Source organism: Triticum aestivum, chromosome 5D (assembly GCF_018294505.1).
Source record: "Triticum aestivum cultivar Chinese Spring chromosome 5D, IWGSC CS RefSeq v2.1, whole genome shotgun sequence".
Lineage (NCBI taxonomy): Eukaryota > Viridiplantae > Streptophyta > Magnoliopsida > Poales > Poaceae > Triticum > Triticum aestivum.
In genome coordinates, this window is record NC_057808.1 from 81,891,284 (window position 1) to 81,903,155 (window position 11,872).

The following is an 11,872-nucleotide window of genomic DNA, read 5'->3' on the forward strand; positions in this document are numbered from 1 at the left end:
ACTTGTTTGGTGGAGAACGTGCCGGGTAATGTTTCTAATTGCACATGCCTGTGCCCAAATTGCACAAGACCGTCTAATACACTCCAATTTAAAATACGACTACTATTCTTGTTAATATGATGAACCCCCCCCCCCCCCCCCCCCTCTCTCTTTTCTGAGATCAACATGGTTCCTCAAATAGGAATTTTATGTATCAACTTTACACTGATGATTCTGGTAAATACAATGATAGTTCAGTAATCAAATTAAGCAACACTTATAAAGAGCAAAGTTAGCATTTATTTCCATTGACAAGGACGAGCAATAGCTATGGTGTACTCATAAATCAACATGATGCTAGATATATAAGTAATCATATTACTGATATGATGCATGGAACAAACAAAGTAATCACTTGTAGATAACATAGCAGACCTTTTTTTTGCGAAGGGGAGGGGGGTATTTTATTGTCATTCAAGAGAAAACACCTACCCTTGGATTACCATCAACAAGATGGCACTGCAAGTTGTTCATGGATTCATTTGAGAGATGTTGCAGTTCAAGATTAAATGCATCTTAACAAGCAATCTTCCTTCCTGTGGCTACCATTGATTATGACTATTTGCTTTATACTTTCTGCCATTATTACAAGTGCAATAGTATATAACAAAACTAATGACAACTGTAACTTGTAAATCACAAGGTTGCACAGTAATACAAGCTTAAAAAGGATTACAAACATGGAAATTTACTATGTGCACACACGAACTTTCCCTCGTTTCCATCTGTTCCTTGTTCCCAGTAGAGAAAACTTGGTAGGAAAACTTGAACTACAATATTAACAATCAATCAGTCCTAGTGTTGTTGTAGCGGTAGTCAAGATGAGCACCTCCAGATATTATGTTCTACTAGATGACCCGGTTGCGCCAATGGCGCAAGAAGCTAGTTAGATGCAATGTTAGTAGTGAGTAAGAAAGTGATGTTAGTAATCCATAAGCAAAGATAAACCAATGTGGAGGTAGCATAGGAGCATTATAAACATAAGTCTGATACACAAGGCATATATGTGAGACTGAAAATTTATGATGATGTCCTCATAGGCGGACACGCTTTGCCTTGTGCCTGAATGTGAAGCCATACATCGTTCATTGGGAAGCTGAGATAGCATTATATACAACAGTCGCAAATACTTCTGCAATATAGATTCCAAATTCATACATAGCTGACATAGGGTTTATAGTGCCTGGACGTATTAGAGTGGTAGCGTATCATCATATAGAATGTAGCATGCGATAAAACTAAAGGATTAGCCAACAATAAAAGAAGGCACTTAATTAGTTCATTACATTTAGTTAAAACTGCTTCTATGAAGCGCAGGACTAAACCATTTAGTTAACACACCAAGAAGTGCCACCAACAACAGAAACAACCAAGAAGCACTCATTTTTCAATTCACAGGGCTAAAAATATATTATCTGAATGGCACTGAAATCAACCTCTTTATCTATCATCACAAGGTCAGTATGCTTGATAGGCCCATTATGAGTTGCCCCACAGATGAGACAGAGGACACACACATTGCTGTAGACATTGGCAAGACAGGAACCAACAAAATGGTGCTTGCCATCTGCAAGGAGAAAGCAGAATACCAAAAAGGTTAGGAAAAAAATATAGAATGATAAAACAAAGAAGAGATGCACCCACTCATTAGAGAAGTGGCATACCCAAAAAATGTGAAGCAAAAAAGACCACCAAGAAAGCATATTGTTGTAGACATTGGCAAGATAGGAACCAACAAAATGCTACAGACTAAAATCAAATTTTATACGGCAGGGAATGATTTACAATAACCAAAAGATTTTGCACAACAAGCAGTAAATAGGTAGTAGATATTAACACCCATGACATAGGACCAGCATAAAAAAAGAGCATTGGTGTAGAACAGTCATATAATCAGTGTAGTCAGCAAAACATAGGGGGAAGAGAAATTGAAGAACCCAGAAAGAGCATTCATATATGAGGCACTAAGCTGTATGAACCAAAAGACTATTGACATCAGCTACTCCCTCCGTTCATTTTTATAAGGCGGTTTAGACAGCTGGTTTTGAACTGTTTGGAGCACTGTCTGAACAGGCTTAAACGTCTTATATAAGTGAACAGAGGGAGTAGCAAAGAAATGGCAGTTGGCACCACATATATCGGACGACCACATGAAACAGCTAGAACAGACTGGCCGGCCATAGCGAACAGGGTAAATAGAATAATGCACATATTGTAAAAGACACCACCAGCATGGATTCTAAGAAATGGACTGGAAGAGCTCACGAAACACAATGTTCCTGGTCTGAGAATCAGTAGTACCATCTTCATTTTCAATCAGGATTTTCAAAGCCGTTTTTGAGGTCACATGCGACACTGCTACATAAAGTTGGCCATGCGTGAACACAGGTGCATTAAAGTATAGACCAACACTGCATAACACAATGTTCAGCACGTTCAGACAACAACTTCTGTCCAAAGCAAGTGGCGAGTGTAACCAAGTAATCGGTTTCAGTAGGCTTTCATAAACCTCTCCCCATATGTCGTTGGGAAGTGGAAAAGAAAAATGTCGTTGCGGTGTGATCGTATCGGATAGGAATATTCAGCTATGGGAAGGAAGGAGGAGATTCACCCGGCTGAGTCTACCATTTCTTCCTCTTTATTTAAAAAAAAGAAATCAAATCTCCCATTGATTTGGGAGAGTCTCTTGATTAATATAGCTTGCCTCAAAATCAGAGAAATTATATCGATCAGAGATCATTGCCTTCCTTGCCCCTTCCGCTTACTCCGGCATCGACTCGTCATTTGAACTTTTTATGGGTTCTCTCCTTTCATCCTCCCCCAGTCACCCTATGTCCATGGCTAATCTATACCTCCAAGGGCCGACTCGCTACCCGCCATCTCGTGCAGGACTGTAAGCTGAATTGTAGACTGTAGTGCTTCTCTGAAATATTTTTTAATCAGTTTTCACCTCGTTCAGTGAAAATGAATATAGGTACTTCTCCCAAATATTGGTTCAGTGCTAAACTGAATTGCAGACTGTAGTGCAACTATTTATAATTTATTTGATACAACTTTCTGTACATGCCTATTCCTTGTCCTACAATATTTTGACTCCTACCTATTTTCTTATTTTGGCAGGCGTACAACAAGACATTTGCAAACAGAGCATCAGCAAATTAGTTTTATGTTTCAGTAAAGGTGCACACTGTCGTTTCCCAATTCAGAGATGTGTTTCAGCATTTGTTCAAAACTAACACTCATATGTAACTAAGAAACGATGTACAAAGGCTTTTCTCAATGTACAAGTGGTCTTGTAAGCAATTTGTTACAGTCAAATGGCCAGAAAGAACTGCACGTGTGCTACTGCTGCGACAACACATCGACTTTGTGAAAAATGGTCAACTGCATCTCTAAACTGATATTATTGTTCAGTTTTAGCTTCTAAATACACTCCTAAATTAAACCAAGAGGCGAGCATGTCATCTGTATACAAAGCAACACCACATAAGCCTAATCTGTCAAGAGCAAGAGTCAAATATATTTGTCAGATATATAGTTCAGATTGTGCAGTCAGCAAACAAAAATAAATGTTCCTGAAGGTATGTATATCAGCTATCCGTTCATTTCTCCACTTTTCCCTGTTCCTAGTTTGAAACATGGCACAACACAATGATTAATCTCATGTTTCAGTTTACACTGAAATCTGAACCCAGTGTGTATGCATGAATGTTTTGTAGGACAGTAGTGCACACAACATAGAAAAGGACGCGGAAAGAGAAGGGTCGGGGCTAGTGGCGGCTCACCTCAGTTCGATGGCGCTAGAGGGGGCGAGGCTGCGCTGGCACCACGGTCCTCTCCATGGCCGAATCTCGTTGAGGAGCAGTTCCACCGACACCGCCGGGGACGCAGCCGACCTCTTCCTTCCCGGCAGCCCCACTGCACCACGACGGCCGGCTTCTTCCTGTCCTCGTCGCCCGCCTCCCCTACTCCTTCACCCAACCATCAGCCTCACCTAACCTACGCCCGATCTGGATCTAGGCGCATCCCATGTCCACCACACAACGAAGGGGAGGAAGGAGAGGTGGAGGGGCTAGCGTTGTGGAGAAGCAGCGAAGAGGAGAAGGATGAGCGGCGCTCGATCTGAGAAACGCCACCGTGGCCGCAAGAAACCAACGGGAACGGGAGAGCGGCTAGCAAGAGTCCCACCCTCTGGACCGTGCGCCTCCCCTCGCCGCACCGCTTGCTGCCGCCCACCGGCCACGGCGAAGTCCCACCGCCGGGCATGCGCCGGTGCCGGGTCGCCTCTGCACACCAAGCAACGTGACCATGATACCCCATTACATGTGTGCACACATCCAGCCATCAAGCTCAGGAGCTGCTCATACCTGGAGTCGACCGACCCCCCCCCCCCCCCCCCCCCTCCCCGGTGCGGACGACACGTCAGACAAACACCGTACGGTTCCCAGCCAACACCACACCCGAATCCAAGGCAACGGAACGGCGGTCGCCTGGCAGCGGTGCGAAACTGACGAGGCGGTGCGCTGGCTGGCTCCCAAACCCAAACAAACAAAGTATATTGTAGCATCTCTGACCTGCTATTTCACCCATCCTTCCTTGAAATATACATATATACTCTCTTACTAATGGTGTTTTTTTTTTACTTCAACATTTGCTCGGATCAAAAGATGTCAACATATGGTGGTGTAGTATGGGCTAGCCTCCGGATGTTCGAGCGCTCAAACATAAACGACGAGACAGTTCTAATTCCAAACTGAATCTGCGGTTAGTACAGTTCTAAATATTGCACTAAAATAGGCACACAAAAATTGAGATATGGCAAGAAACAGGTTAATCTAATGTAAGGAACATCAAAGAGAACTTTGCTGGTTTTACCTTGAACAACATGATTCCAGTAAGCAGCACAGATTTTCTGAAGCACTTGCACCCGTAAAAATTATAACCTGAAAACGAAATCAATCTAGGCAGATTAGAGAGAGAGAGAGATCACCTTGTTCTATACTCTTCGTCAAGATCCTCTCCCTCTCCCTCTCATCTTCTCTCCTGCTCCTCCACACGCGTCATGAAGACCACACCATCCATTCTCTCCTTCCTTCTATCTCTCCCTCTCATCTTCTCTCTCCTACAGATCGGATCGAGCGCCGCCGCCATCTCCCTTTGCCTGCACGTCGTCCTATCCGTGCTAGTCGGGTGAGGAGGCAAGGGAGGTCGAGTGAGGAGACAGGGGAGGAGGAGGTGGAGGCAGAGGAGACGAGGCAGCCGAGAGGGAGGGAGGAAGCGGCTGCCTGTAGAAGAGGAATAGGACGAAGAAGAGATGAAGGAAAGAGAGGGGCTGACGAGGTAGATATTTCTGCCTCAATCCACCCACCCAATCCCACGCCCGCCCGCATCCCACCTCTTTTCTCACCCAAGACTTACTTGAGACACACCGCAGAGTTAGGGCCGCGGGCAAAGGAGGCCCACTCGTCATACACTGAAGCGCGGAAGCATAGCGTGTAAAAAAACCAACGATCAGATTTTTAACAGCATGGTAGAAACGTACGATGGTGGTAGATCGTGTGAACGAAAATCATCGCCCGACGCAGTTGCCTCAGGCTATGCGGGTAGCACAGCAAGCTTTATATGTTCAATGGCTGTAGCTATCTACAACCGTTGATTATTCCTCGGTCTTGCAGTGAGATTACAGAGATTGATATATGCTTCATAAATCTAGACATGCCCCATGGTATATGAAACAAACAACATAGATAGCTAAATTGATGTCCTAATGTTCCAGGTTAATACAAACTCGAGAAACTACAAGCACCAAAGCTAATCAAGGTAGGACAAAAATACAAGATGGGATAAGCAGATAGGCAAGAGTATGCCCTCGATGGACCAAACCAAGTTTTTTCAACACCGACGTACAAATGGATCAACTACATCCAAATCACGGACATGCTTGATGTCCCAGTTAGTGCGGACACATATATCAGTTGTAAAATGAAACTGAGCACCTCTTGAAACTCTGTCCTGCAGCTGAAGTTTCCTATGTTGTTCTACCATGAACTCCTCATTGTAATTACTGGTTTCAACCTGAAGTGTCATTGACTCTAGCATTCTCGCGTTCAATACAAAGAACGTAACAAAGTTAACTTGAGACTTGATGCCCCGATATGAATTCAGAACTATCGCCTTCAGACGGATGTCAAGACAATTGATCAGATTCCGGTGTTTACGACGCCAAAAGTTGCTTGACTCTGATGTACGTGCCTAAAAAGAACATACAGGGATAACAAAATCAACCACTTGAGAACAGAAACAGATCAAATGAATAGTTTAACTTTCGATGAAGAATCATCACCTTAATGTACAGCTTCTCCAAGCATGGAAAGCATGTCAGCAAGTCAATAACCGTATCCAAACAAAGAGCTTTCATCTGGATAGCTAAAATCTTGACCGTGCGCACAACCATCTCCAGATTATCTACATGTAATCCCTTTACCAAGCATGAAAGACAACATTAGGCCATGCACAAGTAAGGTGATATGTGATTTTTGCACATACACAAATGCCATTGAGCAATTCAGAAGCATGACGGATGGATGGTATACCAGAATAACTGTGGATCCAAACGCAAGTCTGTAGAGGTGATCCTGACTGCACTCGTAATACCCATCAGAAAGGAAGCCTATGGTCTCCAGTTTAGGTGCCACAATTACTGATATGTGCAGACCAGTTTCCTGATGAAGAAGCAGTAACCTTTCAAGACAAGGAGCGTTGCTGATGATGAGTTCCTGTAACTGTAACGCGACTGGGTTATTTTCCCAAACAGCATAACTATCAAGACCAACGCTTTTAAGGGAAAGCGAGTTGATTTGGATGCAGGGGAAGCCAAAACTGCGGTGAATCAGAAGGGACTCCAGGGCGGGGCAGCTGGCAATCAGGCTATGCAGCGAGCACTCGGAGATGCAGACAAATTCAAGCCCGAGCTGCTTAAGCAGGGGAAAGTGAATCCCTTGGACGGTGCTGTCGGGGAGGTTGGAACATCCGATGGTGACAACACGGAGGGTGGGCGAGAATCGGAAGATTGACACCGGCGGCGGCTGCTCGAAGCATGAGAACTCAAGCTCCTGGAGGTTGCCCAGAGCGTCGGACCGGAGCAAGGAGTCCACGGTAGTGGATGGGGCGTCAAGGAGGTCAGCGTGGATGCAGAGGCGGCGGCAGGGGCCTTGGTGGGAAGAAATGATGCGTGATAAGGCACCAGCGAGTTCATCCCCGTGATTGAGGCCGCGGCAGTCGAGGTTGAGAGGGGCGGAACGCCAGAGGTGGCGCCAGCGGGATGCGAGGATCTGGGTGCGGGCGCCGTCCTTGGTGGGGAGGAGCGAGATGATCTCGCCGAGGACGGCGTCGGGGAGGTTGCTGATGGTGTCTTCTGCCGGCGGTTCAGATTCCGCCAACTTTCTTCTTCGGGTCATAGGGCCGCCGGCCGGCGGCAGTGGCGGAGGAGGCTCGCGCCGCCGCATATCTCACATGCGCACCGCAGCGGGGGCTAGGAGTTGAAGAGTGGAGTGGCTCAATATGCTGCTGTTGTATATTCAGAGTACAATATATAGAGGGAGAGAGCCCCAACGTCTTTCGTGAGAAGAGGCACGCAGGCCACAACGGGAGAGTGGTTAGTGATCCTAAGATCTAGGGCAGGTACAACAGCTATACAGAATACAACGGGCTTAGTACAAATACATTGATACAACACAGATACATGCATGTTAACACCCCCGCAGTTGGAACACCGCCCGGGTGGATGTTCAGACTGGCTCGAAAGTCGATGCAGATCGCCGATGGGAGGCCCTTGGTGAAGATGTCCGCATATTGAGAGCCTGAAGGAACATGCAAAACTCGAGCTGCTCCCAGCGCGACCCTGTCTCGAATGAAATGCAAGTCGATCTCCACATGTTTTGTACGCTGGTGCTAGACAGGGTTCGAGGAGAGATACGTCGCACTGATGTTGTCACAGTAGACCACAGTAGCACGAGAGGGTGGGCGGCGGAGCTCGTGGAGAAGTTGGTGAAGCCATGTAGTTTCTGCAACACAATTAGCAACCGCGCGGTATTCAGCCTCCGCACCAGAACGGGATACCGTAGGTTGCCTCTTAGATGACCACGAGACCAAGTTAGAGCCAAGAAAGACACAAAACCCGGAGGTAGATTTCCGAGTATCGGGACAGCCGGCCCAATCAGCATCGGAATAAGCAATGAGCTCGTGGGATGGTGAGGTGTAGAGTTGTAGACCGTAGTGGGAGGTGCCCTGTAGATAGCGAAGAATGCGTTTGAGCAACTGAAAGTGGGTGGTGCGTGGAGCATGCATGAAGAGAAGCATGTTGGACGGCGTAGGAGATTTCTGGTCGGGTTAAGGTGAGATATTGGAGGGCACCGGCTAAACTTCGGTAGAGTGTGGGGTTGGAGAGAGGATCACCATCATGTGCGGAGAGTTTGGCTTTTGTGTCTATGGGTGTGGAAATGGGGTTGCATTGCAACATATTGGCTCGATCTAAAATCTCAAGAACGTATTGTTGTTGGGATAGGAACAGCCCTGAGGTATTGCGGGTAACATTAACACCAAGAAAATGGTGAATATCACCAAGGTCCGACATGGCAAACTCAGTTTTGAGCGAAGAGATGACGAAGTGGAGGGTTGGCATGGTGTTGGTAGTGAGAATAATATCATCTACATAGAGTAGAAGATAGGCAACCGAAGAGCCACGGTGAAAAATGAAGAGAGAGGGGTCACACCGGGAGGAAACAAATCCCAAAGAAAGAAGAAAGGATTGAAACCGTAGAAACCAAGTGCGAGGAGCCTGCTTCAACCCGTATAGAGACTTCTTAAGAAGGCAAACATGGTTGGGACGGGAGGAGTCAAGGAACCCCGCTGGTTGGTGACAGTAAACGGTTTCGCCAAGATCACCGTGAAGAAAAGCGTTTTTGACATCGAGTTGATGGATGGGCCAGGAGTGTGCGGTGGCAATGCTGAGGACGACGCGCGCCGTAGCCGGTTTGACAACTGGACTGAAAGTCTCCGTGTAATCAACGCCTGCCTGTTGGGTGAACCCACGAAGAACCCAACGCGCCTTGTACCGGGAGAGCGAGCCATCCGGATTGAACTTGTGTCGAAAGATCCATTTTTCGGTCACCACATTGACACCTGCAGGACGAGGAACCAAACTCCAAGTATCGTTCTTGAGCAAAGCATTATATTCATCAAGCATAGCATCATACCAATGGTGATCTTTTAAGGCAGATTTATATGAGGAGGGAAGAGGAGAAATTGCAGGAGAGGAGGTCAGGGAGAAGAGACGACGTGGTTGAGCGAAGCCACGTTTGGCCCTAGTTGTCATTTTATGTGAATTAATGGGAGGGGCGACGGGTTGAATGGGGCGACGTGGAGGACTAGGAGTGGACGGCGCTGCATGCGAGGAAGATGCTGTGGGGCCCGAAGCAGATGGGGCAGGTGAGGCAGGCGCGGGATCGGCGGCAGATCCGAGGGAGATTGCGGGGGGCGATCCGAGGAGGCTGACGTGGGCGGGGGAGGAGAATCCGGGGCGGACGAGTGGGAAGGGGCCGCGTCGCAAGCGGGAGCGGGGTTGGCAGACGCGGTCGGCTCGGTGGGGAAGCGAGCGGACGCGTGGGAGGCGGGGTTAGGCAGATCGGCGGACGAGGCGGATTTGGTGGGACCGCTAGCGGACGAGGTAGGTGGGGTGGGGATCCCGGAGCGGATCGTGTGCACGGGCGGGTGCAGAGGCAGGATCGGGTGTGGAGGGAGGATTGGTGGGCGCCGGTGTGGGAGGCTGGTAGGGAAAAATCGTCTCATCAAAAATAACGTGCTTATAGATGATGACGCGTCGGGAAGTGAGATCAAAGCAGCGGTACCCTTTGTGCTCTAAGGGATAACCGAGAAAAACACACCGTGTTGAGCGTGGCGCTAGTTTGTGTGGGGTAGTGGCGTAAAGATTAGGAAAACATAAACAACCGAAAACGCGAAGGTGATCGTAGCGAGGTTGGACGCTGGTGAGAAGGAAGAAGGGGGTGTAAGGTGTGGTTTTAGAGGTAGGGCGCCGATTAAGCAAGTGTGTGGCAGTGTGTAAAGCCTCGACCCAAAATGGTGGAGGGAGAGAGGCGTGGATGAGTAGAGTGCGAACGACATCGTTTGTGGTGTGTATCATGCGTTCGGACTTGCCATTTTGGGGAGAGGTATGGGGGCAGGAGAGGCAATAGACAATGCCATGGTCGGAGAAGAAGGTACGGAGGGACATGTTGATGAATTCGCCGCCGTTATCACATTGCATGCATTTGATGAGAGTGTTAAACTGTGTGAGAATGTAAGTAAAAAAGCGTTGGAGGGTGGAGGATGTCTCGGATTTGTTGCGTAGGGGAAAAGACCAAGAGTAATGTGAAAAGTCGTCAAGCACAATAAGATAATATTGATAACCCAAAAAGCTCGTAACTGGAGCGGTCCATAGATCACAGTGAATAAGTTGGAAGGGAGCACTAGTACAATTATTGGAAGAAGTGAAAGAAAGACGAGGCTGCCGTCCAAGTTGGCAGGCCGTACATGGTGATCTAGCAGCATTATTACAATCGGGAAGAAAATCTTGGGAAATAGAAGCTAATGAGGTCTTGCCCGGATGGCCAAGACGTTTGTGCCACAGATCGCCGGAAGTGGTGAAGAATGCAGTGCCGCCAATGGAGTGCTTGCCATAAAACGGGTAGAGAGGACCGGGGCTACTAGACGTCATGATGTGGCTCCTGGTGGGAAAGTCCTTCACAGAAAAACCGGAGGGATTAAACTCAACAGAGACATTGTTATCACAAGAAAGTTTACGAACAGAGATAAGATCCTTAACGATAGAATGGCAGACAACTACATCGTGGAGAGAGAGATTTGTGGGAGGGAGAGAGGTGGAGCCGATGCCAGTAATGGGTAAGCGATCACCGTTGCCGACAATTATGCTAGAGGAATTATGCTTTGAAAAAGGACGGAACGAGGAGAGGTTACCTGCGTTACCCGTTACGTGTGTGGCAGCACCGGAGTCGAGGATCCAATCGGCGCTCTGTTGGGGAAGGCCGTGCTGGCTGTAGGCCTGCTGGAACAGGGCGGCGTGATCCCAGCCAGGAGCGCTGGGCGGGAGCGACGAGGGACCCGGCTGCTGCGGGCCAGAGTACATGAGGGGGTAGGCCTGCGAGTGAACGCCCGGGCGCGGGCCGAGGACGCCGGCGGCGTTCGGAGGGATCCAGCCGGCGCGGGGAGCCGGCAACGCCATGCCGAAGGGAGCGAAGTAGCCGGTCCACGGCGACTGCTGCGAGGACGAGGAGCCGCGACCACCAGAATCCGAGCGACCGCGGCCACGGCCACGATCGCCACCACCGTTGTCGCAGGCGCCACCAGAGCCGCGGCCAATGGGGGGAGCGCGGTCACCGCGATCAGAGCGGTCGCCATGATCACCGCGGCCGCCACGGTCAGTGTTGGAGCTGGGACCGCCGGAGATGGTGAGGGCCGCGGATCCGGCCTCGGTCGCGCGGAGGTTGATGTTGTACTCCGCAAGCTCCAGCCGAGAGCGAGTGACGGCGAAGGGAGGCAGGGGAACCGTGTCGCCGAGGATCGTACGGATGGTGTCGAAGCGGGCGTCGAGGCCGTGCAGGAGCTGCATCGTGAGGTTGTGGTCAGATACGGTGTTGCCGGTGTCCGCGAGACCGTCAGTGAGCGCCTTGAGGCGCCGGGCGTACTCCGAGACAGTGAGGTCGCCCTGCTTGAGGTTGCGAAACTGGCGAGTGAGATGCAGGTATTGGCTCCCCTGGTT

General features: G+C 48.8%; 1 protein-coding gene and 1 long non-coding RNA gene across 2 annotated transcripts; both read right to left on the reverse strand.

Moving 5' to 3' along the window:
- Positions 1-1,169: 1,169 nt before the first annotated feature.
- On the reverse strand, positions 1,170-4,440 carry LOC123119587 (uncharacterized). The gene is made up of 2 exons (XR_006458751.1): positions 3,825-4,440; positions 1,170-1,606 (listed from the first exon to the last, which is right to left on the reverse strand). It is a non-coding gene; the product is annotated as an uncharacterized lncRNA (long non-coding RNA).
- Positions 4,441-5,582: 1,142 nt separating this feature from the next.
- Positions 5,583-7,585, reverse strand: LOC123119586 (F-box/FBD/LRR-repeat protein At5g53840-like). Its single transcript, XM_044539443.1, has 3 exons — positions 6,633-7,585; positions 6,383-6,517; positions 5,583-6,291 (listed from the first exon to the last, which is right to left on the reverse strand). The coding sequence occupies exons 1-3, from the start codon at positions 7,542-7,544 to the stop codon at positions 5,932-5,934; spliced, it is 1,407 nt and encodes a 468-aa protein (XP_044395378.1). The 5' UTR covers positions 7,545-7,585; the 3' UTR covers positions 5,583-5,931.
- Positions 7,586-11,872: the final 4,287 nt, after the last annotated feature.

Coding starts and splice junctions, on each gene's coding strand:
- LOC123119586 (XM_044539443.1), bottom strand. CDS start 7,544: ATGCGGCGGCGCGAGCCTCCTCCGCCACTGCCGCCGGCCGGCGGCCCT. Junction 6,518..6,632: donor TTGGATCCACAGTTATTCTG/GTATACCATCCA, acceptor TGCTTGGTAAAG/GGATTACATGTAGATAATCT. Junction 6,292..6,382: donor TGGAGAAGCTGTACATTAAG/GTGATGATTCTT, acceptor TGTTCTTTTTAG/GCACGTACATCAGAGTCAAG.